This window comes from Bactrocera oleae, chromosome 4, assembly GCF_042242935.1.
Source record: "Bactrocera oleae isolate idBacOlea1 chromosome 4, idBacOlea1, whole genome shotgun sequence".
NCBI classification, from domain to species: Eukaryota; Metazoa; Arthropoda; class Insecta; order Diptera; family Tephritidae; genus Bactrocera; species Bactrocera oleae.
The window spans coordinates 35,119,932-35,147,564 of NC_091538.1; the positions used below are offsets into that span (position 1 = coordinate 35,119,932).

General features: G+C 36.0%; 1 protein-coding gene and 1 long non-coding RNA gene across 10 annotated transcripts in view; one reads left to right on the forward strand and one right to left on the reverse strand.

The window, feature by feature from the left end:
• The window catches only part of LOC106623160 (lysosome membrane protein 2), a 165,410-nt gene extending 153,132 nt beyond the window's left edge, over nt 1-12,278 (reverse strand). For all 5 annotated transcript variants that reach the window (XR_011396164.1, XM_070108908.1, XM_070108906.1 and 2 more), the window contains exon 1: nt 12,002-12,278. Coding sequence is in view for 3 of the 5 variants with exons in the window: in XM_070108908.1 (XP_069965009.1) it covers nt 12,002-12,003 (2 nt within the window). In the remaining 2 variants the exon portion in view is untranslated. The remainder of the gene's footprint in view (nt 1-12,001) is intronic.
• Nucleotides 12,279-12,313: 35 nt separating this feature from the next.
• On the forward strand, nt 12,314-27,560 carry LOC118681573 (uncharacterized). 5 transcript variants are annotated; one of them, XR_004977283.2, is made up of 4 exons: nt 12,314-12,555; nt 12,616-13,233; nt 13,293-13,321; nt 26,826-27,560. It is a non-coding gene; the product is annotated as an uncharacterized lncRNA (long non-coding RNA). The 5 variants fall into 5 exon arrangements; XR_011396169.1 differs by lacking the exon at nt 26,826-27,560 and having other exon boundaries at nt 12,616-12,968; nt 13,103-13,233; nt 13,293-13,414; XR_011396171.1 differs by lacking the exon at nt 26,826-27,560 and having other exon boundaries at nt 12,616-12,968; nt 13,106-13,233; nt 13,293-13,414.
• Nucleotides 27,561-27,633: the final 73 nt, after the last annotated feature.

Consider the following 27,633-nt stretch of genomic DNA (forward strand, 5'->3'; position numbering starts at 1 on the left):
TTAATTTTACTTTAATCTTTTTAAATGAACGCAGATTCTAAGGAATCTAAAGCAATTCAACATCTAAAAGTACCAAAAATGATTTCGGACGAAAAGAGTCCATGTACACCTGCAGAAGCTACACGCTCAAAGCAAGGTGCTACAAAACAAAAAAAGATAAAAGATATTTCATACACCAAATTTATCTCAGACAGTGACAGTCTAATACGATACTGCACTCGATTTTCATCTTCGCCGATTCAGGATAATTCTGAATCGGTATTAGAAATTAAAAAAGACAATCTTGACAGTTTTTGGACACGTCTCCAAGCTGCATATGACGCAATCGTAGAATCTGACGACTCAGATCTATCGGAAAATTTCAAATCTTCTGCTTACGCCAAATACGAAAACTGCTTAGACCAGTTCGAAGCAACAAAAGCAATGATTTCTGACCAGTTAAAATTAATCAAAGCAATTGCACCTACTCCACAGCCAAGAGTAGAGCTGCCACAAATTAAATGCCAAGAGGCAAATTCGGGCATCCATCTCAAGGTGCCCGCATGTGACACAGAAATCTTTCATGGTGGTTATAAACAATGGCCGTCCTTCCGAGACATGTTTACTGCCGTTTACATAAACCATCCAAAATTAACAAATGCTCAAAAATTGTATCACCTTCGATACAAAACAAAAGGTCAAGCAGGCGTAATAGTAAAACAGTTCGCACTAAATGACGATAATTTCAATTTGGCGTGGGAAGCTCTTAAATCAAGATTCGAAAACGAAAGAATATTGGTCGATAAACAAATATCGATATTAATGAACTTGCAAAAAATTCAGAAGGAAACAAGTGAAGAATTTATCAAACTTCAATCCACTGTTTCAAATTGTTTGTCGGTTTTATCGACACAAAATATTCCCACAGACAGCTGGGACCCTATACTGGTAAACATATGCACTGCCGCATTACCAGAAAAATCATTACTTCTATGGGAGCAATCGCTCTCATCACGAAGAAAATGCCCCACGTGGTAACAAATGAAAGATTTCCTAACTACCCAGTACGAAATCGCAGAAAGGGTAGATAAAAAAATGGTTAGAACGAAAACTGTTCAACACGACCTAAATAGAAGCTTCCACAGGCCACAAGCCAGTAGCAACAACAATTTAAATAGAAGCTTCTTCAGAAATCAAACGTTCACATCCGAACAGTACAAACAAACGTCGTGCGAACTGTGTACAGGGGGGCATAAGCTCAAATCTTGCGAGAAATTCAAGAAAATGAATATTACCGATCGAAACAATTATGTACGAACAAAAAGGCTTTGTACAAATTGCCTATCACATGTACATACACTTAAAGAGTGCGAAAGCAAATTTAATTGCGTTTATTGTCATAAACGACATCATTCAATGCTGCATTACAGCACATTTGCCAGCTCACCCCCAAACAGCGCAAATACAAAAAGAGCCACGGGTTTAGTTGCAACAGCAAATCCCGAAGTGCGAAATCCCGATAATTGCCAAGAAGCACCATGCTGCTCAAAGGCATTAAAAACTCAAACGCTACACAGCGAAAACCAAAGTAGGGTACTACTACCCACAGCAGTCGTCTCCATCGAACACCGAGGAGAGCTGTTTAAACTTAGGGCCTTAATAGACCAAGGATCACAACGATCTTTCATAGCGTCTAGGGCTCAAAATAGGCTACAACTGCCAACAAAACAAGCCAACTTTGAAATTACAGGAATGGGCGGAAGAGTAGTTCAAAACTCTAATAAAATCTGCCCCATTACCTTAATTTCCCCCCAAGCGGATAAGCACATACAAGCAGAAGCTATAGTCTTACCGCAACTTACAAATATGCTTCCAAGCTATCACATAAATAGCAAGCATTGGCAAAAGGTTTCACACCTAAAGCTAGCAGATCCCAACTGCAACACTCCCGCTCAAATAGACCTTCTATTAGGAAGCGATCTCATACCACAGATTATACTCGAAGGTATTGAGAAAATTTCAAATACACTTCTAGCACAAAATACTATTTTTGGGTGGATCCTAAGTGGACTAGTTTCGGAACCAGTTACCACCATGACCACTCAGGTTGAGGAAATCTCAAACGAATACCTCAATTCACAATATAAAAAATTTTGGGAGTTAGAAGAACTCCCCTCCATATCAATCACAACCCCTGAAGATCAGTATTGTGAAGACTTTTACAAAGCCACAACTACTAGATCAGATAATGGTCGGTATGTCGTACGACTACCACTAAAACAACAATTTCCCAACACAATCGCCTTAGGTCACTCTCGCACCTCTGCTATACAGCAGTTTTTAAGTATGGAAAAAAACTTACTTAAAAAAGGTGAGCTTAAGCCAGAATACGATGGCGTGTTGGAAGAATACCTCCATTTAGACCACATGGAGGAAGTAAGCCCATGCGAAAAAATCGTAAATGGCAAATATTACTCATTTTACTTGCCTCATCACGCAGTAGTAAAGCCAGGCAAAAAAACAACTAAAGTAAGAGTTGTCTTTAATGCATCAAGATCCACCAGCTCGGGGAATTCCCTAAATGATATCCTATTTACGGGACCCACGCTCCAACCAGATTTAATGCTACTAATTTTAAATTGGCGTATATTCAAATACGTATTTAACGGAGACGTCGAAAAAATGTATAGACAAATAGCCGTACATAAAGACGATCAAGATTTTCAGTGAATTATTTTCCGAAAATCTCCCAATAGTCCACTCCGCGACTATAAATTAAAAACAGTTACCTTTGGCGTCAACTGTGCTCCATATCTAGCCATTCGAACACTGCACGAATTGGCAGAAAACACCTAGTCAGAATTTCCTCTGGCAAGCCAGGTGTTAAAAACACAAACGTATGTAGACGATATCTTGTCTGGAAGTCACAGTCTTCCACAAGCATACGAGTCACTATCACAAGTGATACAAGCCCTAAATACCGCAGGGTTTCCGTTAAAAAAGATAACGGCGAACCACCCTAATATCTTAAAGGACATACCTAATGAAAATTTGTTAGATACTAATTTCCTAAAATTCGAAAAGGAAAGTACAACAAAAACTCTGGGGATCCAATGGAATGCGATATCTGACCAGTTTTCATACACTACAGAGTCAATATCAGCATTATCCGCCATAACAAAACGCCAAATTTTATCCTCTGTGGCAAAACTTTTCGACCCCGCAGGATTGCTTTCGCCAATTATAATACAAGCCAAAATCCTAATACAAGAATTATGGTTAGATGGAACCGACTGGGACGAACAAGTAAAACCACTTCGTTTAGAAAAGTGGTCCCAGTTTGCGAGCAATCTACATGATATCTCACAGATACAAATCCCACTTTGGGTAAATTATGCCCCAGAGCACAAAGTCGAACTACACGGCTTCTGTGACGCTTCTGAAAAGGCATATTGCGCAACTATATATGTTCGCACACAAAGCGACATTGCGACCACAAGCCACTTACTAGTAGCAAAAGCAAAAGTAGCTCCGTTAAAAACAATAAGTCTGCCACGACTTGAACTGTGTGGAGCGCTACTACTAGCCAAACTAGTATCCATGGTGCGAATGCATTTAAACATGGCAAAATACAAACTATATCTGTGGTCCGATTCTGAAATCGTACTCGCCTGGTTAGAAAAACCACCACATGCATGGAAGACGTATATTTCCAATCGAACATCTCAAATCCTTGACCTAGTAGGATCAGCCACGTGGCGACATGTAGCCAGTGCTGACAATCCTGCTGATCTAGGTACAAGAGGATGCAAACCCCTGCATCTTGCCACCACCACCCTCTGGTGGAATGGCCCCCGATGGTTAACAGAATCTCCCGATTCTTGGCCACAATCGCCCATGCGCAATATAATTGCCCCAGAAAGTCGAAAAATCGACTCCTTTCACACAACAGTGGATGATACTGACATTCTCGAACGATTTTCATCGTTCCCACGAGCACTCAGGGTAATCGCTTACATGCTCAAGTTCATAGAGCGACTCAAAATTAAACTTAAGGGAGTAACTTCATTACACTCCCAATGCGATACAGTGACGCACCTAGACTTACAAAAAGCAAAGGTCGCTCTTATCGCATCCACGCAAGCGCGCTACTTCAGCCGCGATATATCACTTTTGAGAGAATCAAAACCTATTGACAAGAGAAGTCCCCTCTTAGTTCTAAACCCATTCCTCGACACGAAAGGTCTTCTTCGTGTGAATGGTCGGCTTGCCAATTCAAGCCTAACGTATAACGAACGCCATCCCATAATTGTTCCAGAGAAGTCTCGACTTGCCACACTACTCATCAATTATATCCACATATTAATGCTTCATGCCGAACATCGTCTCATGCAGCATATGGTCCGCCAGGAATTTTACATTCCCCGACTTAAGCCCCAAATCAAGAAGTGCATTTTCTTGTGCAAAATCTGTACCACGCACAAGCAAAAGATGAGAACACAGATTATGGCAGCACTTCCAGTGTCGACTTTGCTGGGCCTTTTCAAATAACGGCGTCCATGTTAAGGTCTCCCACTCTGATGAAAGGCTATGTGGCTGTTTTTGTCTGTTTTACGACAAAAGCAGTACACCTTGAGCTTTGTACTAATCTGACAAAGGAGGCTTTCCTTGCGGCATTTGCTCGCTTCGTCGGTCGACGCGGCTTTTCATCGAAGATCATGAGCGATAATGGTAAAACATTTATCAGCGCTCAAAGAGCCACCGAAAAACAATTTGTGGACTTTATCAAACAAGTCTCACCTGAGATTGTACAAAAGTACGCGCCCCAAGGCATTAATTGGCAATTCATCCCCCCAAGCGCTCCTCATATGGGTGGTTTATGGGAATCAGCTGTAAAAAGCTTCAAATCCCACTTCAAAAAAGTAGCTGGAAATTACAAATTCAATTACGAAGAATTTACAACATTACTAATCCGTATCGAAGCCGTTCTCAATTCACGGCCACTAACGACACTCTCGCAAGATCCCTCAGATTTGACAGCCCTAACTCCAGGGCATTTTCTCAAAGGAACACCCATTCTGGCCATACCTGAGCCAGGCGTGGAGTCGCTATCCTTATTAAATCGATGGGAAAGAGTCAAAATTCTCCATCATGACTTTAGCCGTCGATGGAAAGAAGAATATTTAAAGGACCTCCACAAGAGGTACCGCTGGAATGCTCCAGAAAAAACGCCAAAGCTTGGAGATTGCGTCCTAATCCATGATGATTGTCTCCCCCCCACCGAATGGCGGCTTGGCCGCATAGAAAAGCTTCATTCCGGGTCCGACGGTCATATCCGAATAGTAGATCTCCGCACGCAATCGGGAACGCTAACCAGACCGCTCGTAAAACTATGCTTCCTGCCCACCGACCGTACTACCGAAACTAAAATGGTATTAAATTCAAATAAATCGAATCAATAAACCCGCAAATAAATAAAAATAAAAAACGTTAACAACAATTCCAAACAGAAATGGTCGATCAATATGCCGACCCACGCGTGCCACATCACGTGGCACAATTGCCCATATTCAATTATATGCCACAAATATATACTAAATCTAATCTTTTCATACAGATTAATATGGACGTGGAAATGCCGACAAATCCAACGCCAACCACTCGATCGGCTATTAACGTGCCGCGCACTGGGCCGATTCCAGCGCCTCGAGCCACCGCTGCAACAACTGTCACAGCTGTAGCGCGGAACACAGCACAACCACCGCCAGCGTCGCCATTGGTGCAACCGGAGCCGCACCACACCCGATGTACGCTGTGTCGCCGCTCACACCGGCTACAGCACTGTAGCATCTTCAAATCCATGCAACCCAGTCAACGTCAGCGGGTAGCCCAGGCGCATGGACACTGGCTCAATTGCCTGAGTCTCACCCATACGACGCAAGAGTCGCGAGTTCATGTCAATTGTGCGGAAGGGTACACCATACGTTCTTTCACCGCACCTCCAGGCGCGACGTTCGGCGACCACCCGCACCACGCAGTCGCGGCGCTGTCAGGCGACCGCCGCCCAGCCACCCGATACAACATCAACGCCCAGCTGCCGCTCCACAGTATCGCCCAAGGAATGTAAGGAACGAAACACCTGCACGGCACCGACGGCCCAGACCAACATCCCGCCGCCCCACTGGCCTCAGCAGTGTTGTAGCAACGTTGCAACAACTGCAGAATTTGGTAGGCTAAATATTTGCCTAGGTGGGCCCATCTACATCCCACACACACATTCCACACCAACCCTATCATCACGATCACACCACACATGAAGACACACTACACACCACACCGAAGGAGGTAAAAAGGGGACGACGAGCGACCACCAATCTCTTTTGCGTACCGTCATCAGGAAAATCGCTATCTCCGCTACCAACCGTCAAGACTGTCTAATATTAAAATCGCTGTGTTAATTTTTATAAAAAAAAAGTTATACGCTATATTTGAATTTAGGTGTTAAGCCAATAAAAAGGTTGTGAACAATATCATTTAACAAAAAAAATAAAAAAAATAAAATCTTTTGAATTTAAACCTTAAACAAAAGGCGTTTTGTGAAGGAAAAAAAGGGAAGTAATATTGTCCTTGGTGAGTGCTAATCTGGTAATAAAATAAACACATATATATTAGCAATATTTATTAAATGCATAATAGATATATTCATAATACTATGTAAGTCTAAGACCTATAATATTATAAATGAATGTTAAGTTTCTTAGAATAAAGAATGTTAAACTCTTTCGCAACATTTTAATACTTTTACAACTCTGTGCAAGCTGTAACTTGTGTGAAAATTGGGATAACATGATAAAACTAGGTACACATATTTCTTGGCAACATGAGAATGTTGGAATTGCAGATGGACGTACGTGACTATTGCCACTCCCACAAAACGCCATTGATCGAAAATCTATCAAGTACCACAACTAAGCTCCACAAAAAATTACAATACTGTTATTTCGTTCAACGAATTGCATTAAGGAGTGGCATTTGTGGTTTAAAAAATTTTGAAAAATTTGGCGTAACCTCATCCTTTAAAAGGTTTAATGTACATATATATCTCCCAAACCAAGCAAGTTATTGCACCCAAATTTGCACAGGATACATTTTTTCGATACTTCTTACGATAGACTTAGTATACCTCAAAGGCACTATTTGTGCAAATTTTGTCCCGATATATTCATTGATGCTTGATTTGTATACTGGAAAGTGTAAGAATCATATGGAATTTAAAATTGTGCTATATGGGAAGTAGGCGTGGTTGCAGTCCAATTTAACCCATTTTCACAATGTAACATAGGATCGTCAGGATTATATTATATACTAGATTTGGTCAGGTAGATCCCGAAATATGGGTTTTCACCCAAATGTGGGCCGTGGGTTAATATCTCTGACGCATTTAGTTATTGATTTATCGCAGTTTTTTAACAAAACCGTTATATGGGGAGTGGCCGGGGTTATCATCCGATCTCTTTCATTTTCTACTGTCAAAGGAAGAGTCAAAAATATTTATTCTGTGCAAATTTGGTTATTATAGCTCGAATAGTTTAGGAGATTTAAACATTAAACTTATTGCGGACGGGGCCACACCCACTTTTTTAAATGTTTTTCAACCATAAATGTCCCTTCCAATGCAATTGGAATTGCCTGTATCAAATTACATGAGTTTTGTGGGCGTGGACTATTGCCACATACGAAAGATAAAAAAAAATAGTTATAAACCAACGTACTGTAGTTATTGTTTTCAAGAGGGGAAATATTGCATGGGTGCGAAATGTCGGAAGACGCTATAAACTACTCTGAAACCAAGGTGCACGTCCAATGGATAGGGAAATGCGGAAAAATAGTTCAATGACACCAAAAAAAGCTGCATAAGTGTTAAATAAGATAGTCAGCGAATGGACCGCGCGTAGAGAATTGCATCAAGTCGGCCTTACCGACCAAAAATATCAAAGCACATCTAGCCTTTTGCAAATTTTATAAAAATTGGAGCGTTGAGGACTGGAAGCGTGTGATTTGTTTAGACGAAATTTTTACTGGCGCCACCCTAACGACAGCATCCAAAGGCCTCATGTGAAACAAACCGTAAGGCATGGAGAAGGAAGTTTGATGTTGTGAGTTTTCTTTACATGGTGGCATAATGAAACTTGTTTTAAAAAAATTGCACACTAAAGAAGGAAGACTAATGAATATTTTTGAGACCAATTTGTCTGTCTTCATGGATGTGAGTGATTTTCCCGAAGATGAAGTCATGCTTGAACACAGTAACAAAACAAAATAGTTAAAGGTTGGTTAGCTAAAGCTTGTTGGTTAGTTAAAATTAAAGGAATTTTCTAAGAACACATGAACAACTTGTTTTTGTGGAACGAGTAAAACTGAAAAATGAAGTATCTTTTAAGTAACTAAAAAATTTATTTAAAAAGGAATAAATTACTCAAAATTTTATTTAGTTTGGTTGTGTTTTAATATTTTTGTATAGCTTTAAAATAAATTGTAGAAACATTTGCTCGGTACTTTAATTATTATTCAAGAAAAATTGTCTCACTTATTTATACTTGTTATACTTATTTATATATTGTCTCACTATATTATACTAATAGTATATTTATCCAAGAGTCGCGAGTTCATGTCAATTGTGCGGAAGGCTACACCATACGTTCTTTCACCGCACCTCCAGGCGCGACGTTCGGCGACCACCCGCACCACGCAGTCGCGGCGCTGTCAGGCGACCGCCGCCCAGCCACCCGATACAACATCAACGCCCAGCTGCCGCTCCACAGTATCGTCCAAGGAATGTAAGGAACGAAACACCTGCACGGCACCGACGGCCCAGACCATCATCCCGCCGCCCCACTGGCCTCAGCAGTGTTGTAGCAACGTTGCAACAACTGCAGAATTTGGTAGGCTAAATATTTGCCTAGGTGGGCCCATCTACATCCCACACCAACCCTATCATCACGATCACACCACACATGAAGACACACTACACACCACACCGAAGGAGGTAAAAAGGGGACGACGAGCGACCACCAATCTCTTTTGCGTACCGTCATCAGGAAAATCGCTATCTCCGCTACCAACCGTCAAGACTGTCTAATATTAAAATCGTTGTGTTAATTTTTATAAAAAAAAAGTTATACGCTATATTTGAATTTAGGTGTTAAGCCAATAAAAAGGTTGTGAACAATATCATTTAACAAAAAAAATAAAAAAAATAAAATCTTTTGAATTTAAACCTTAAAAAAAGGCGTTTTGTGAAGGAAAAAAAAGGGAAGTAATATTGTCCTTGGTGAGTGCTAATCTGGTAATAAAATAAACACATATATATTAGCAATATTTATTAAATGCATAATAGATATATTCATAATACTATGTAAGTCTAAGACCTATAATATTATAAATGAATGTTAAGTTTCTTAGAATAAAGAATGTTGAACTCTTTCGCATCATTTTAATACTTTTACAACTCTGTGCAAGCTGTAACTTGTGTGAAAATTGGGATAACATGATAAAACTAGGTACACATATTTCTTGGCAACATGAGAATGTTGGAATTGCAGATGGACGTACGTGACTATTGCCACTCCCACAAAACGCCATTGATCGAAAATCTATCAAGTACCACAACTAAGCTCCACAAAAAGTTACAATACTGTTATTTCGTTCAACGAATTGCATTAAGGAGTGGCATTTGTGGTTTAAAAAATTTTGAAAAATTTGGCGTAACCTCATCCTTTAAAAGGTTTAATGTACATATATATCTCCCAAACCAAGCAAGTTATTGCACCCAAATTTGCACAGGATACATTTTTTCGATACTTCTTACGATAGACTTAGTATACCTCAAAGGCACTATTTGTGCAAATTTTGTCCCGATATATTCATTGATGCTTGATTTGTATACTGGAAAGTGTAAGAATCATATGGAATTTAAAATTGTGCTATATGGGAAGTAGGCGTGGTTGCAGTCCAATTTAACCCATTTTCACAATGTAACATAGGATCGTCAGGATTATATTATATACTAGATTTGGTCAGGTAGATCCCGAAATATGGGTTTTCACCCAAATGTGGGCCGTGGGTTAATATCTCTGACGCATTTAGTTATTGATTTATCGCAGTTTTTTAACAAAACCGTTATATGGGGAGTGGCCGGGGTTATCATCCGATCTCTTTCATTTTCTACTGTCAAAGGAAGAGTCAAAAATATTTATTCTGTGCAAATTTGGTTATTATAGCTCGAATAGTTAAGGAGATTTAAACATTAAACTTATTGCGGACGGGGCCACACCCACTTTTTTAAATGTTTTTCAACCATAAATGTCCCTTCCAATGCAATTGGAATTGCCTGTATCAAATTACATGAGTTTTGTGGGCGTGGACTATTGCCACATACGCCCATCTACAATACCAAATTTCTTATGGTGCCACGAACCTGGGTACTAAGTTTCATATCTATCTCGATTAGTTTTAGGTGATACAAACAACCGAGAGGTGAATATTATACACCGTAGCAACACGGTGCAAGAGTATAAAAACAAGGGCCGAGATAAAAAACATCATCGTGGTATTGACGAAAGATAAAAAAAAAATAGTTATAAACCAACGTACTGTAGTTATTGTTTTCAAGAGGGGAAATATTGCATGGGTGCGAAATGTCGGAAGACGCTATAAACTACTCTGAAACCAAGGTGCACGTCCAATGGATAGGGAAATGCGGAAAAATAGTTCAATGACACCAAAAAAAGCTGCATAAGTGTTAAATAAGATAGTCAGCGAATGGACCGCGCGTAGAGAATTGCATCAAGTCGGCCTTACCGACCAAAAATATCAAAGCACATCTAGCCTTTTGCAAATTTTATAAAAATTGGAGCGTTGAGGACTGGAAGCGTGTGATTTGTTTAGACGAAATTTTTACTGGCGCCACCCTAACGACAGCATCCAAAGGCCTCATGTGAAACAAACCGTAAGGCATGGAGAAGGAAGTTTGATGTTGTGAGTTTTCTTTACATGGTGGCATAATGAAACTTGTTTTAAAAAAATTGCACACTAAAGAAGGAAGACTAATGAATATTTTTGAGACCAATTTGTCTGTCTTCATGGATGTGAGTGATTTTCCCGAAGATGAAGTCATGCTTGAACACAGTAACAAAACAAAATAGTTAAAGGTTGGTTAGCTAAAGCTTGTTGGTTAGTTAAAATTAAAGGAATTTTCTAAGAACACATGAACAACTTGTTTTTGTGGAACGAGTAAAACTGAAAAATGAAGTATCTTTTAAGTAACTAAAAAATTTATTTAAAAAGGAATAAATTACTCAAAATTTTATTTAGTTTGGTTGTGTTTTAATATTTTTGTATAGCTTTAAAATAAATTGTAGAAACTTTTGCTCGGTACTTTAATTATTATTCAAGAAAAATTGTCTCACTTATTTATACTTGTTATACTTATTTATATATTGTCTCACTATATTATACTAATAGTATATTTATCCTTTTGGGGTGAAGACAGTTTTTGTTTATCGAAACAAAAAAAATCGTTTATTAAGTTAAGCGAGAGATTATCTTAAACACAATTTCTATGTAGCTTGTAAAAATCGTCACTCGTTTATGTTACTCCTATTTTTGAAATTTAGAATTTAATTAAGTTTTTGATAATTTAATAGTACTTATATAATATTTGTTTGCTAGAAAACGTGCTCCATCGTAATTTTATGTTTTTCTATAATTGTTTACATTTTGAAGATTTTGGGTATTTTCAGTTGTCACTCAAAAACAAATTGTTATTGGCTGAAATAATTGAAAAATATATTTTTAAATCATAAAATAGAAGCAAAACAGTTGTTTTTGACATTAATGATGAAAATACTTTTGACAGCTTGCTGTTTTTGTGCTAACGACACAACCTTATATAACTGATTCGTGATTTTACTTATCAGCTTTTAAAAAATTTATATATTATTTTCAGTTAGCTTGCACTTACATACTTTGACTTCGGTAAATTATAAATACACACAAGAAAATAGAGCTTTTCGCGGATATCGGTTTTATTAGTAGGTTGGAATATTATTAAAGTTCACTAATAAATAAACCCTCTTTAGTGTTTAGGCTTTAAGCATTATTAAGTTATACTTATGTGAGGTATTTTTTATACAATTAATTTTTTTTATTATTATTGCAACCAAATAGGTATTTTAAGGTTTACTAAGAATAATTAAAAGTGTTTGACTTATTTTGATCCGTATTTAGTAACTGATAAGGTTCGAACGACAACTGACTAAAGACATGACACTGGAATAAGAATAAGTCCAATGTTTAGCGAGCAGATAAGGCAGCTCATTTTTGTTCACACATATACCAATGTGTGTATGAAGTATATACAGCTGTGTGAGTATTCATATTCATATTCGTTTTTATACATACATATGAATATTTTCAACACCACAAATGAAGAATTGTGCAGTTCGTAGATAAGTTGAAAAAGGAAGCAATATTTATTTTGAAGTATTAAATATGTCAAATGTATAAACCTTTACGGTATGTATGCCACAAATATCTTTTTTTTATAAATTTAAAATATTCAGTTTAATCTTATAGATGCCATTGTGATTCTGATAGTGACGAAAAGTTAAATGTTAACTACCCTGCAAACCTGACACCTAGAATATCTAAAGCAAGAAGAGATTTTTTCGAAACAGCCCAGCTACACATATGTATGTACATATTTTGTACTTGCGTGTAGGAACAAAAAATCGAATAGTCAAATAATATTTTTCAAACAGTATGTACGAGGCTAACTAATCAGCCGACTATCTATGTGTGGTATATAATGTTCCTACGAAACTGCGATACGAGGTACGAATCGGCCCATAGTGGTTAGTTATGCCAACAGGTATAACTGTTTAAAAATATATAAAACGTTCTAGATTGGTTAAGCAGAAAAACCACTGGTAAAGTAAAAAACTTCATTCGAAAATCGTTATATAATTAGTCATCTAATACTTTACCTTTATCTAATTGGATTTCACATGAGAACTGGTATTTTTAAACCGTCATATATCCTGATTAATTAAATATTTCACAGCAGGAATATACATATACGAGTACATATGTACAGCGTACCTACCTACTTTTACTCTCGCGCTTCCATCATCCTAAATGCTAAATGAAACAGTATCTCTGGAAATATATTTAAAAGCAACACAGAACGTAAAGGTTTGATTATCAAAATTTTAGCTCTTTGAATATCTTCTATTTTAATATTTTTTTTACAGAAGTCATCACTTTGAACAAGTAAAATAAGGTATAATATAATAAGACGGGGTTCTTTCCGTAAATGTACTATTTTTATACTCTTGCAACATGATGCAAAAATTAAAATAGATTGTTCAACTAACTATTGTTTGTAACAACTAAAATTAACTGAGATAAAAGTTGGGTTTTATATAAATAATTAGGATGACGAAATAAGCGATAACTTGTGTAAAAGTTGAAATATCTTGAAACTTATATGTACATATTCTTCATTTGAGATGGTGCAGAAGCAATGCATGGCACTAGGTATCAAAAATGAACAATGGATGTGGCATCACTCCTTTTTACGTGAAATCCCATATTATAGACACTACTCAACCAATTTTCACCAAATTTAAAGCTTCTCAATTGAAAATGGTCGACAATTCATCCGAAAGTTAGAATAAACATTGTAGGTAATTATTTAAGGTGTATACTTCTTGTTTTATTAACTTACCATATATGCCTGGCTGGGTAACTATTATGAAATTTGTACGTTCTCGGCAGAATTGAACTCGAGCTGAAATGCTTTTCTTGGACAGCGTAGATTTATTTTGCTTAAAAGATGCGACTAGCTCAATTTTTTCTGGCTGTCCATCTTAGGTCTTAATTTAAATATGGTAAAGTAAAATGTTCGTTCGGTTTTTTATTGATTTTTCAATAGATGATAACTTTGTGTGCATTTGTCCGATTTAAGTCAAATATGTGCCGTTTTGTTCATAAACTTGTTGCCAACGAGATGCCAACTTCATTATACCCCTATCGTAGAAGAATGCGTTCCTATTGCCAAAAATCTCGGAGAGCCAATTTTCACAGGTCTCTCTTGAGGCCCAACTTCTAACCATTAAGCGCGTTCGCCATGGACAGGAAAAGAGGGTAATCACTTGGTGCCAGGTCCGGACTATAAGGTGGGTGCATTAGAACCTCCCATCCGAGCTCCAGGAGTTTCTGGCGAGTCACCAAAGACGTGTGTGGCCTAGCGTTGTCCTGATGGAACACAATTCGGCCTCTGTTGATCAAAGATGGCCTTTTCTGGATGAGTGCTGCCTTCAAGCGGTCCAGTTGTTGGCAGTAGAGGGCCGCATTGAGCGTTTGGCCATAGGGGAGCAGCTCGCAGTAGATGATTCCATGCCCATCCCACCAAACACACAGCAAAACCTTCCTGGCCATCAATCAGGTCTTGGCCACCATCTGGGCCGCTTCCCCGAGCTTTGACCACGACTGTTTGCGCTCGATGTTGTCATAAGTGACCCATTTTTCATCTCCAGTCACAATTCGCTTCAGAAACGGGTCGATTTGGTTGCGATTCTGCAGCGATTTGCAGATGGAAATTCGGTCCATCATGTTTTTTCCGTTAGTTCGTGTGACACCCAAACATCAAGCTCCTTTTTGAATCCAAGGTTATGTAAATGGTTCCAAACGGTTTTCTGGCTTATCTTTAGTTCCTCAGCAATTAAATAAGTGCTCACGTGACGGTCTGTTTCCACTATTTCCATGATTTTATCGCAATTTTGGACGACAGGCCTCCTGACGCGTAGTGCATCTTTGACATCGAAATTACCAGAACGGAACCTAGCAAATCACTTTTGTGCTACAAGTTCGTTTACAGTATCGGGCTCATTAACTAAATTAATGTTTTCAGCCGCTTTTGCTGCTTTTTCGCTTTGATCGAAGAAAAATTGTAAAATATAGCGAATTTTTTCTTTGTTGGTGTACATCTTTGACGAGCGCTCACAACGAACTGAGTAAATCAATCGAAAAACTGTCAAAGACAAACTTTTAGCGCGAATAAACACGTTTTCAGCGCCGTATAGTATGACATGATGTAACACTAGTACTATGGACAATAACACCATCTCTTAGATAAAAACCGAACGAACTTTTTACTTTACCTAATATTTTTCAGATCAACCGATCCATATGACAAGTATCATTGTCATTCAATATCCTTGCTCGCCCACCAGAGTTGCCCAAAGATGCCTAATTATTTCTTTTCTGAAATTACGGTTGTTTTACTAAAACTGGTTATTTTTGCAATTTCTCCGCCCTTTTTTAGTTTGAGATAACTAAACGATACGGTTTTCCAAATCCTTTGACCTTTTCATAGTTAAATGGACAATGTACGAACTGCACTATACTTAACTTAACTAAAAACTTTTTGTCTTCTTCGGAAAAATAACAGTAAATCAAAAATCAAAATGTACTCAGGTTAGCATGCATAACTGGATATAGGTATATGACTTTCTATTGATTTTCCTATGAAATTATTGGTTTATGTTGCCTTTTTGTTGTTAATTGAATAATTATTGAATTTTGACAAACATCCGACCATTATTGCTCTCCACTGTATGTACGTATGTAAATTATTTTATATACGAGTATTGTATTCTGTTTCCAAATCATGTTATTGAACCCGGCTTAAGAGAGTTTCTTATCAATCAGGCCTACTTGAAAAGTGCTATAGTATTGAACGCAAAGCTAATATAAAAATTCATCTCTGTGATCATATGAAATTACAACAAAAACCAATTTCTATTAGTGCCTTTGAATAATTAATTTCCATAAATGTTTTTGTTGTAAACTTTTATATATTTAACAATTTGTGTAAAAATGCTAATGGATGATTTATGTAGTGCATAGTATGTACATAGTACATTTGTGCATATTGTGTGCATCTATGTACTTATATGTTTTCGGGTGCGATAGCTTTGATGAACTTAAATAATGCTTTTAAATGTGTACACACTTTTATGTGTGAACATTAGTGACTTTTTTATTATTATATTCTTTTTTCTGAATCTTGGTAAAGTTATGAATCTCAAAACATTGCTGCTACTGCATATATATAAAACAGTATGTGTATTTACAATTTTAGACCAATTCTGTAAAAAATATTACGTTGGTCTAATGTTGAAGTACAAATTTTGTTGAATTCAAATTTTTATTTCAAAACGTCATAATAATATTTTTAATGTCTTGCTACCGGTCTATGAAATTGTAATCCCTTTTTTCCGTGTGTTCTCTACATAATTATAAATTTCTGGTATAAATTTGTATTTCGGGATTGGTAGTTAGATATTATTGAATATGTCAGTTATTTTGTATATTCGTAAACTAATGTGATAAAGGTATATATTGTATATTGCTCATTGTTTGGTGAAAAGCATTATTTTGCGGACAGAGATGATCTAGCTACTGGGCTCTGTTTAGCTCACATCAACATCACTTTCTACAAACACAGTATTATTTAAGGACAATACTTATCACAGCAAGTAAGTTGACTTGCTCTAGCGCCGTCTGGTTCGTGGTTTGAAACGAACGGAATAATCATCATGAATTCACTGCAGGCTGATATTGGCTTGCATTCAGTTAGTTATAGCAAACATTGCTTTGTATTAGTTCTGTAGAAATGTGGTATATGGTAGTTTTACGTGGAAGTACAATAATTTTCGTCATTTTTATGTTGTTGTCGTTGGGTTTCGGAGTTAGTTCGGGCTCCTCGGATCCAGATGATTTTTGAACTTGTCAGAGATTATGGAACGAGCTGGTATTTTTAATGCTTCATTACATGATCTTTGCTCTGAATAGCTTCATATAGCTTCCTCTTAGGTGGTCTTCAATGTTGAAGATTGCTACTCGGAAAGACCACTGACACGTTTGTGTTTAATAACCATATATCTCACCTCACTAGTTAAAAAACATCATTCTTGTACCATTTAATAAATGTATCCGTAGATCTATTTTATATATTTTATGTTATACAATTGGCATTAGTTAGTAAGCGGTAGCCAACATAAAGCGTTAAGTCGTTCTAAGTATCTGAGACGGGTTTTCGCTAGTCTTACAACTAGAATATATTCCAAAGACATAGATTTGTATAAAAAGTTTAGATGATCCAAGTACAGAGACTAAAATTATATCTTGGATAAAAAGCTTCAATGGAAAAGACATAAGGAAGGGCTAAGGCGGGTAAATATTTTCAGGTGTTCTTAAATTTTTATTATTTTTACTTATTGAAACAAGTAAGGAATAGCTAAGTTTGGGCGTAACCAAACAATTTAAACTCTCGCAAAGACCAGTCAGGAAAATACCTTCCGGTGTTTGCAAAACTACGAAAAGTTGAAGGGATTACAATCATGTTTGATATATTATTAATTATATTATAGGTCTTAGACTCTTTCAGCTTTAATACTATATTTTGCTTCATATCTGGGATTTTGATATTGAAATCAATCTCGTTAATTATATAAACTCAACCAAAGAGAGTAAATATAATTTATTGGATATATGAGGACAAATCGACGAGTAAAATGAAAATCAATATATTAGGGATGATGGGCCATGACCACATTTTGATCAATCTAATCGGCTTAAAGTCAGCTAGAAAGTCGGATGTCATTATATCGGGTGTATTTGAAGGTCAAGACTGATTACGTTAAAATGGCACATTACTCAAGTACTTATATTCGGAAATATGTTGAAACGCAATTTTATGAAGACAATACACACTCTGACCGTGATATGCGGCATAAAGTTTAAATCCTTATAATGCGGGTTTGGAGTGGTATTGAGCCGATTTAATCTATTTTTATATTACACGATATATAATTACCAGTAAAACCAATACCAAAATAAAAAAATGTGCTATGAATTTCATTGAGAAACCTCGTAGATCAACCAATATATACGGTATAAAGTCAACCGGAAGTACGAAAATCTTTATATTAGGTATATGGAGGCTAGAGAAAGTCTTGACCCGATTTTATACACATATTCAGTACCTTAAGGCTTGAAAAAATGTTATCCGATTAAGACTAAATATTGGTGCGCAATGGGCACGCCCATTGTCCAATTTTAATACCGTCTCCTATAAACCTCTTTCATACCATCGTGGATCCAAAATTTAATGTTTCTGACACATTTATTTAGTGAGTTATTACACTTTTAGTATTTTCAAGCATTGCCGTTTTATGGAGAGTGGGTGGGGTTTTCATCCGATTTATCCCATTTGCACAATGTCGGAGGGTATACCAATAATATTTGATCTGAGCGGCTTTGGTCGATGTAGCATTAACGGTTTCGGAGATATGTATATTAAACCTTGGCACCTCTCCTTACCAAACCTATTTATTAAAAAGCTTTCAAACTAAATAGAAAATTGTGCAACATGCTAGCACTCTGGAGTGGGCTAAGATAGTTCTGAGCGGCGGTGATGACAATAGAGGAATCCAGTGATGCCCAATCCATGGTCGTGCACAAGAGAAAGAAGTCTCCCACAGAAGAAGTCTCTTACTGACACCAACGGTCGGCAGATTCCCTCAACTTGCCGACTCCATAGAATTTGGTGTGTTCGACCGCACCACGGAGGATGGAGTTGGAGAGGATGGCCACTCTTCACCAAAGGCGTAGCAGTGGCTGTATCCGCGGTGTTCACGAAAGAAGTCAGGGGAAATGCTGGATCACCTCCTAAGTGCAAGAGTGCCGGTTGACATCATGGACTCCATAAATTAGTTAGATGTGCTCTATAAAAAAGCCGTAGCCAGGGCGGGGGAAGTTTGGGCTCGAGACGATTGCTAAAGAAAAATTTCGCTGCTTATCTTAGAATGAAGGGTTCTTAATAACACTTCCTTCTCTAATTATATACACACAGCCATTTAGTCTGCGTTCACCCGACACATTTTTTTAAGTAAAGTAAAAACACAATGTAAATAGGTAATTCAGTTCAAATTTTCTGCTTGTACTTCTTTCTATTCTTAAGTTCAAAATGCAAAAACAAAAATGTATATTCCTATTTTAATTTTTTTTGAGGTTTTAACCAAGTTTCTGTAAATCCAATTATATGGAAATTAAAATTGGAACTGTTCAAATACAAGTCAGTTAATTTTTTATTAAGACCTCTAACATTTTGATAATAAATGCTTAGCGAATTTCTACCAATCAGTTTTTTATATCGGTGGTTGCTTTTGGTAATTTAACAATGTTTTCCTCAGTTTGACTTCTAAGTTTAGGTTTAAATTCGCGTACAAAAGCCCCAGGTGGCCAGAATGAACTATCTAAGATCTTTTTGAATGTTTCAAGAGATACGTCTATTCTAAACTATGATATACTTCTATCATAATTGAAGTTAAATTTAAGTATATTGATATCATCGATTTTTAAACGTGACGAAATGTAAGATTTAATGTCCTCCACCAAGGTATCTTTGGCAAGTCTCGAAATAAATATAGACTTTTTAGGTGGAATAACTATCAAATTATTAACTGATGCTACTAAGTTAATAGGGGGAGCCTCTGGAATTGTGAGACACTTATTACTATCAGATAAAGCTTTTGGGGAATTGAGCTCTTTGGAAGTTGACGGCTTATCACCTTGAGGGCAAGGAGAAGAGAGATTTATTAGGTCATTGGGAGGAGACGATCTTTTCTGTACAGAAGAACTAAGTGTTACTTCATCGGAAGGACGTTTACGCTTAGGAGCAGGTTTAGAGGATTCGTGAGAATCATTCAGGCACTTAAAAGATTTGAACAATTTTTCATAGTGCCATGCAAAGTGAGGGTTACAAGATCACGACGGATTTCGTTAAAGCCATTGCGTGTCTCCCTATAAACTTTAAATAGATCGATTTCAATAGATCTACAATTTAAACAGGGCCAACGCAATCTCTTACAGTCGAGAATAGAATCTAAGATTCTACCTGTCAGTCCAGCACATTTATTATGGGCAAGCCCATCACAAAGCCAGCATGAAACGTAGCGATCTGACTCGCCTTTAATGTTACAATTGGGGAAGTTACAAAACATAATAAACCACAAGAATTAAGATCAAATAAAATAAGATAAATAATAAATTAGTGTGTTAATAAAATATTAATAATAATAAATTCAATTAAGAACAATTTTTTTTTATCAAAGTTTAAAACCAAGACAATTTGAAAAAGCAATATAGCGAGCAGTTTTAGGAGCACTGTAATAAATAAAAAGCTAAACGCAACACAGCTGTGAATAAAGAAGTAAATAAGATAAATAAAGAGAGAAAATAGAATAAAATAAAACAAAATGAAACAAAAAGCTGACTCGGCACCAAAAATTCGAAAGTTTAAACTTTTTAATATTGCACAAAACTTAAGAACATTTAATACTTATCATGAAACTGAGAGTTGAATCACTAAAAATTGTATTAACACGGTAAAAAAATCAATTAAACTTCAAGAATTTTTTAAAATAAAAACACAAATGTACACAGCCAAAAAATTACAGCTTAAGAGCTTGAAGTGTTGCCACTCTACTTGATAAGGGATTTATTGTTAAAAAATAGGGCATTTTTCTATTTAAAGTATGTAGTATGAGTAAAAGGTAAGTGAATATATTGTATATAAATAATTATTATGATTTTTTAGGAAATCTGTGTTTTTTATATTGGCGGATAGTGAGGTGATATAGCCGATCCGACGTTTAAAAGCGAAACAAGCGATTAATGCTGAAACCATTGCTACTGCAACAGATCCAAATCCGACCTCAGCTGTGCCTAGTACCGGGGACCAATATCACATGGAAATCCCTTGAACTACTATGTTATCGTGGTGATTTCATCACCTCTTCAAACTCTGTGAAAATCGTTAAATTCGAATAATAACCACACCCACTCTCCATATAACGGTTATGTTGAAAACTACTAAAAGTACTATAACTTACTGAGTAAATGTGCCAAAAGCATTAAATATCACAAACAGGATGATAGAGAAGGGCTTTTTATCTGGTGTAAAAATTGGACAAGCGGGGTGGCACCGCCCACACCTATCCTAAAATCCTATATATCTCAGGAATTACTCCACCAATTTCAAGCAAATTTAGTGTGTGAGGTTAACCAAACAATCCTATTAGGCAAAAAATGGGCGATGACAACCACACCTAATTCCAATTCAACAAACTTTGAAATTCCATCTGATTCTTTCTCTTTACATTATACAAATCAAACATCAATAAGGTTATCAGAATAAAACTTGGCAAAAATAGTGCCCTCGAGGTATTTCATCTTACGTTCAAAAATTGTCGAAATCGCAATATAACTTGTGCCAAAAATGGGTAAACCCAGGTCAACACTTCCCTTAGACACGATATACCTAACATAATTATTTTCGAACCTCGGTTTCACTTTATACCGCATCTATCGGTCAATATGTAAGAAATGTCCATGAAATTCAGAAAAAAACGTTTTCTAATAACAGTGTATCCTCTTTCCTCAAATGAATGAAATCACGGCGATACTCTCCTTAGTTTGATATAAGGTTTTGTCAAAACCTGCACATGTTCCTCCGCCTTTGCTCCTTGCAAGTTGCAAGAGTATGAAATGTTCGGTTACACCCGAACTTAGCCCTTCGTCGACCTTTTCAGCTCTATTATGGCTGACTACAAAATTAAACGTAGTAAGCATTAGTATGTACATGTTTTTTATCATTTCATGAACCTTGTTATCTGTAACTCTTTGTTTTTCTACCGGAGAAATTGCCGTCAGGCTTTTGAAGTGCAAAAGTGATATCTCTTTGAAAATGAAAGGTCCCGCTCTGCACGTTCCCTCCAAAGATGTGAAGTTGAACCAATACGGACACTGGAAGATTTTGATGGATAAACGAATGAGGTGCAAATTTCCGGGCTACAAAGATTATACAAAAACAAGTTGTGAAAAATGTGGAGTCAAAAATGTGCATACTTTTTAAATAGCACTAACAAAACGCCTTTAGTAAAAAATAAATGGATAATTGAAAAAAAAAATATTATTATTGTTTTCGTTAATAACAGCTCCTTTATTATCTAGCAAGCATAAAATTAACAAAATTCATAATTTGGAGCCGCAAAGGGTTAATTTAATGAACGCAAAAATCTAAAATAAAAAGTTGAATGTAATAAAATGTTTAGCTTCAGTCGAGTCTGAGTACTACAATGGTAACGGTGTCGTTTATTTCGTGGTTTGTGCTCGGTATCTGGAAATCCACTTGATTTTGTAAAATGTATGACATTTTAACATTTTACAAAACTAATGTTTTTAAGTCAGATGCAAAGTCAAAATGGATGGAAATCATTATATCGCGTATATTGGGTATACACCAAGAAGAGATAACATGTTTCCAAGCAATTTTATGAAGTTAATATACTCACCGAATTCACTCATGCTCTGAAATAAACTACAATATAATATTTTAATTTTATTTTGATAACATATATAGTGACCAAAATATATAATATATAAAGTCAACTGTAAGTTCGAGAATCTTTATACATATTAAGTATATGGAGGCTACCCGATTTTACCCTGCTATACTAATCCCCTTTGGGTGTCAAGGAACGCGTGTATTTAGTTTTATGAAGGTGTCTCAAGTTTTACTCAAGTTAAACTTTACACAGGCAGACGGAGAGTCAGTCTCTTCGTTGATATACATATATATAACTCTTCATCTATTTCGATTAATTTAAGGTGAAACAAAGAACAGTTTGGTTAGCAAAACTATTATACTCTACAGCGATTTTGCGAGAGTGTAAAAATGTTGCGTAAGAACTTAACTTTCATTACACTGGTCTACAGTGGTTTTGTTGCCCTGGATATAAAATCATTTTGTTGATATATTTGTGCCCACAGTTCATGCCACTATCAAATATTTTGTAAGATTTGCTCAATTTTATTTTTAAATTCTTATTTCCATTTTACATTACAAAAACTGAAAACATGAAACAAAATAACAGATATATTTAAAATGCTCGTTAAGTTTTGAAAAGTAAGGATACATCGAAGTAAAGAGTGAGCAATATGTCGAAAATATATTTTATATCTATATATATAAAAGAAAGTCGTGTTAGTTACTCCACTTATAACTCAAGAACGGCTGAACCGATTTAGCTGAAAATTGGCAGGGAGGTAGTTTAGAGCCAGGAGAAGGACATAGGATTTTATCCCGATCGACAGCATTCCCGTGTGACATGAAACGTCAGTCACTATAAAACGTGGTATAACAAAAAAGAATCAGACTTGGAATAACAAAACACAAATGACAGCTATGTAATGACGTATGGATGACAATTTGATGTTTGTAAGAAATCAATAATAAAACTATTTCTATTAAATAAATAATTAACAATTATAATGATAGTGCCATTGCCCATTCGTATAAACAGTGAAGTGAACTATAAAACTCGGTATGGTTGAAAATTTGAGTTTGAGTGAAGTGAAGTTTAATTAATAATGCTGCGATCAAGACGATCGAATCTTTCCCGACAAAGCCGTGATGCAAGAAGAATACGAAATACTGCAAATGAAAGGACTGAAGAAGAACAAGAAATTGCAAGTGAACATTGGCCACTTTCTTGCAAATACTCAAAAATACAATGGTTGTTTCCAGATGACGTCATTTGGGGCAGATATTATCGAAGAACGAGGATTTAATCCAACATTTAAGGTATTTATTTTTGTACTTATATAGAATGTAGTTAAAGAATAACTTACTTCATCTATTGGTACCTATGTAGTATTCTGAACTCTACTCTCCCATAGAAAAAAGTATTTATAACCCAGTTAATACTGTCTGGTTTTTATTAGAAAACGATAGTCATTGGGATACGACAATCGCTGAAGCCATTATCTCTGCATCTCCAAGTCAGATACACACATTATTCGCTATCATAAATTCGACATGTTTTCCATCAAACCCATGTAACCTGTGGCACAAATACAAGGATAATATGTCAGAAGATATTTTACATCAAATTCGTGTCAGTTCCAGAAATCACGATATTGAGATGAATGAGGAGATACATAATCGTGCTTTACTTTTGATAGAAGATATGTGTTACCTCATGTTACCCTTCACCATATCGTGAAATGAATGACAAAGCGAGTTCACTCACCTGTTCAACCTATATCATAGATTGATGTCTCTAATTAACGTGCACCTGTGCGGCTACATGAATCAAATAGTTGGCGCCATCTTAGCTCACCCTGTTTAGGCGCTAATGGCCGCAAAAGGGCGACACGTTAAATTCCAAAGTGTTTTTTGGTCAATTGTTTTAAAACGAAAACGACAACGGGAATAGGGCCGATTATATCGACAACGTACAAGGTGCAACAATCTTATGATATTATTCAGTGACGCAATGTACAATGAAGCATTGATTGTTATAGAGAATCATTGCATTGTCATCAGCAAGATGTAGGTGGAGAAGCTCATTCAGCATTTAAGCTACTATTAGACATTTAAAATAACAAATATGCAGTGTGAAATAAAAAAAAAACAATCGTCCATGGCCAGAGTGTAAAATTATCATTTGTGATGAATGCACTAGGGCACACAAACTTTCGTTTGCATTGGATAGAATTTTGAAAGATATAAAAAACAACGACAAACTATTTGGTGGAACTCTTTACTTCTTTCAGGTGATTTCAGGCAGATGCTTCCCGTTATTCCACGTTCAACGTATGCAAATGAAATCAACGCTAGCTTAAAATCATAGCGACTATGGCGTAATATTTAAAAAGTACATATGACAGTAAACATGCGCGTTCATATGCTTCAAGATTCATCTGCCGAAACTTCTTATAACAACTGTTAGATATTGTCAATGGAGGAATTGCTATGCGTTAAAATACTGGATGCATAAAATTACCGACGAATTTTTGCACATTCATTAACTCACAAAATATTCGCACTTAACTTTAGATATAGATTCGCAATGATGATCAATAAGTCACAAGTCCAAACGTTGTCTGTTTGTGGCTAAGATTTGGATACAATATGCTTTTCCCACGGACAAATCTTTGTGACATGTTCTCGAGTGGGTAAACCCTCCAATTGGTTTCTGTTAGCTAAGTACGGACTGAGCAAAAATATTGTTTACTCGATTTCGTTGGGAAATTAATCTTTGTTTATTTTCAATTAAGAATAATTTATTAACATAAATAAAGTAAACTTTAATCGTCTACAACTCTTCATTCCTTTTTCAATTATATTTACATCCCCAACACACAAATACTTTTAAAAAATAACGTATTTGGCAGATCAACGTTTGCCGGGTCAGCTAGTTTCAATATAAAGAGCTTTTCTTTTATAATTTTCCTGTCAATCTTTTTTTAAGCACCAGCAGTAAGTGAACTTTTCCATACTAAACTGCCGAAATTTTTTATAAATGTAATTAAAACCATATCATTCCACGTCCAAAGCTTTGACTACAAAAATAAATTTGATTGCTAACAAGCCGATAATTGATTAGAATATAAGATATGCACTTATTATAAAATCTAGAGCACACGCAATACTTTCATGAAAAAATTCGTAATCTGGGCATTTGAAAACATCAAAATTTGATAACATAACTGTATTCAGTGCAAACATTTTTTTTTGTTTTGTAGAGCTGTGTTGTTCAAAGAAACTGAATAGATTACAATCAAATTTGGTATCTTATTAACTTATGAATAATGTATGTATGTAAATCGTACACTCACTTAGTTTCATTACTACATTTTGGAAGGTGAAGGGAAAGTATTGCATCGATGTTATCCATTTTAGTCATCACAACATATTATTTCCAGAAAACGATGCTCTCAGACTTTCATTAAGGTACTTTACAGTTTGGAAGATATTTTCGGTAAAAGTCAGCAATGGGCACTGAGGTACACATAATCGAGATCAAAGGCTTTGAAAAGTTTTGGTCCGATTTGATTGTGTAATTTCATACCTTAAATAATCTTTGTGTGGAAAGTTTTATTTCGACAACGTCATTGCCTATCAATTTATATGTTGTAAAGTGAAAGAATCATACGGAATTTGAAATATTGATATGTGGAATTATAGTACAACCACGACTTAGTCCGATTTCGCCCATTTTCACAACGTATCATAAAAAGTCAAAATAATGATATGCTCAAAGTTTGGTTGAAATTGATCGAATAGTTCCTGAGATATAGGATTTTTCACAAATGTGATCGGTGCCTCACACATTATTCAGTTTTAACACCAGCTCCCATGAACCCTTCCGTACCAAAAACGTTTATATCTCTGACGCGTTTACTTATTAAGTTATCGGACTTTTAGTAGTTTTCAACATAACCGTTATAACGGGACTGGGCGTAAGTATCATTCGATTTCACAATGTGTGAAGAACTGCTAGAAAGACTTTTTCAGCTTGGTTGGAGTAGCTTTAGTGGCTTGTGAGATATTTGTATTAAACCTATTAGATAGCGAGGCTACGCTCACTTAACAAAAAAACTTTTCAACTACAAATGCCCATTCATGTTCCGATATCCTGTACTAAATTATTGATTTACATCATAATTTGTGGCTTAGTTATACTTGTAGCACTTAATAGGTTTTTGATTGACGGAATTTTGTGGGAGTGACAATGGTCCGAAACCAATCATCTCGATATCTCAATATTTACTCAAGTTATCGCTTACACGGACAGACGGACGATTAACCGGAATTTAACTCATTTACATGTATATATAATATATAAATCTATTTCGATTGGTTTTAGGGGACACATCCAACCTTTGCACAGTGATTTCGATCATAGGCCAAAAATAATAATAAAAATCATGTTTAAAAAAAAAGCGGAAAAGTCAACAAATTGTCTCTAAAATGTCCAAACTTCTTAATGGCAAACCGGTTTTTTCTGGAAATCAGAAAGGACTTTCTTAAAATAGCATTGAAGCTCTGATCACTTGTTCATTTTTAAGAGGAGGTTCACGCAGAGTGAATATTTCACAACAAAAACGAAGTTTAAAGTGGTCAGGCGATTTATTACGTTTATTAATTTTAATTATTTTGAAGTTTAAGGTATTTGTTTTATTTTACAAAATTAACAACAACTAAATTGTGTTGTAGTTATTATCATATAAAATCGACAATTTTGTTTATGTATTTTATGCATTTTATGTACGTTTTTAATATGTTTATATATATGTTGGTTGTAAATTGTCTGCGCTCGAAATGAAAAAATACCTTTCCCTAAATTCCAAACACTTATTCCAAAAATCCTCCAATCCTTTTATGCCTTCTCTGTAATGGCTTTCCGGAAGCGCTGCAAAATACCCGTCTACGACTGTAATAGCTTCTTCATTCGACGAAAAACGCTTTCCACTAAGGAATTGTTTCAGGTTTCTGAAGAGATACTAGTCGCTGGGAGACAAATCTGGTAAATACGGTAGATGCTCAAGCAATTCGTACTTTAATTCGCTGAATTTCGTCATTGTTAAAACACCTTTGTGAGCAGGTTTGTCTTAATGAAAAATTATCATCAATAATTATAAATTTTTTCATCAAGCTAATCAAAAAGACTTCAA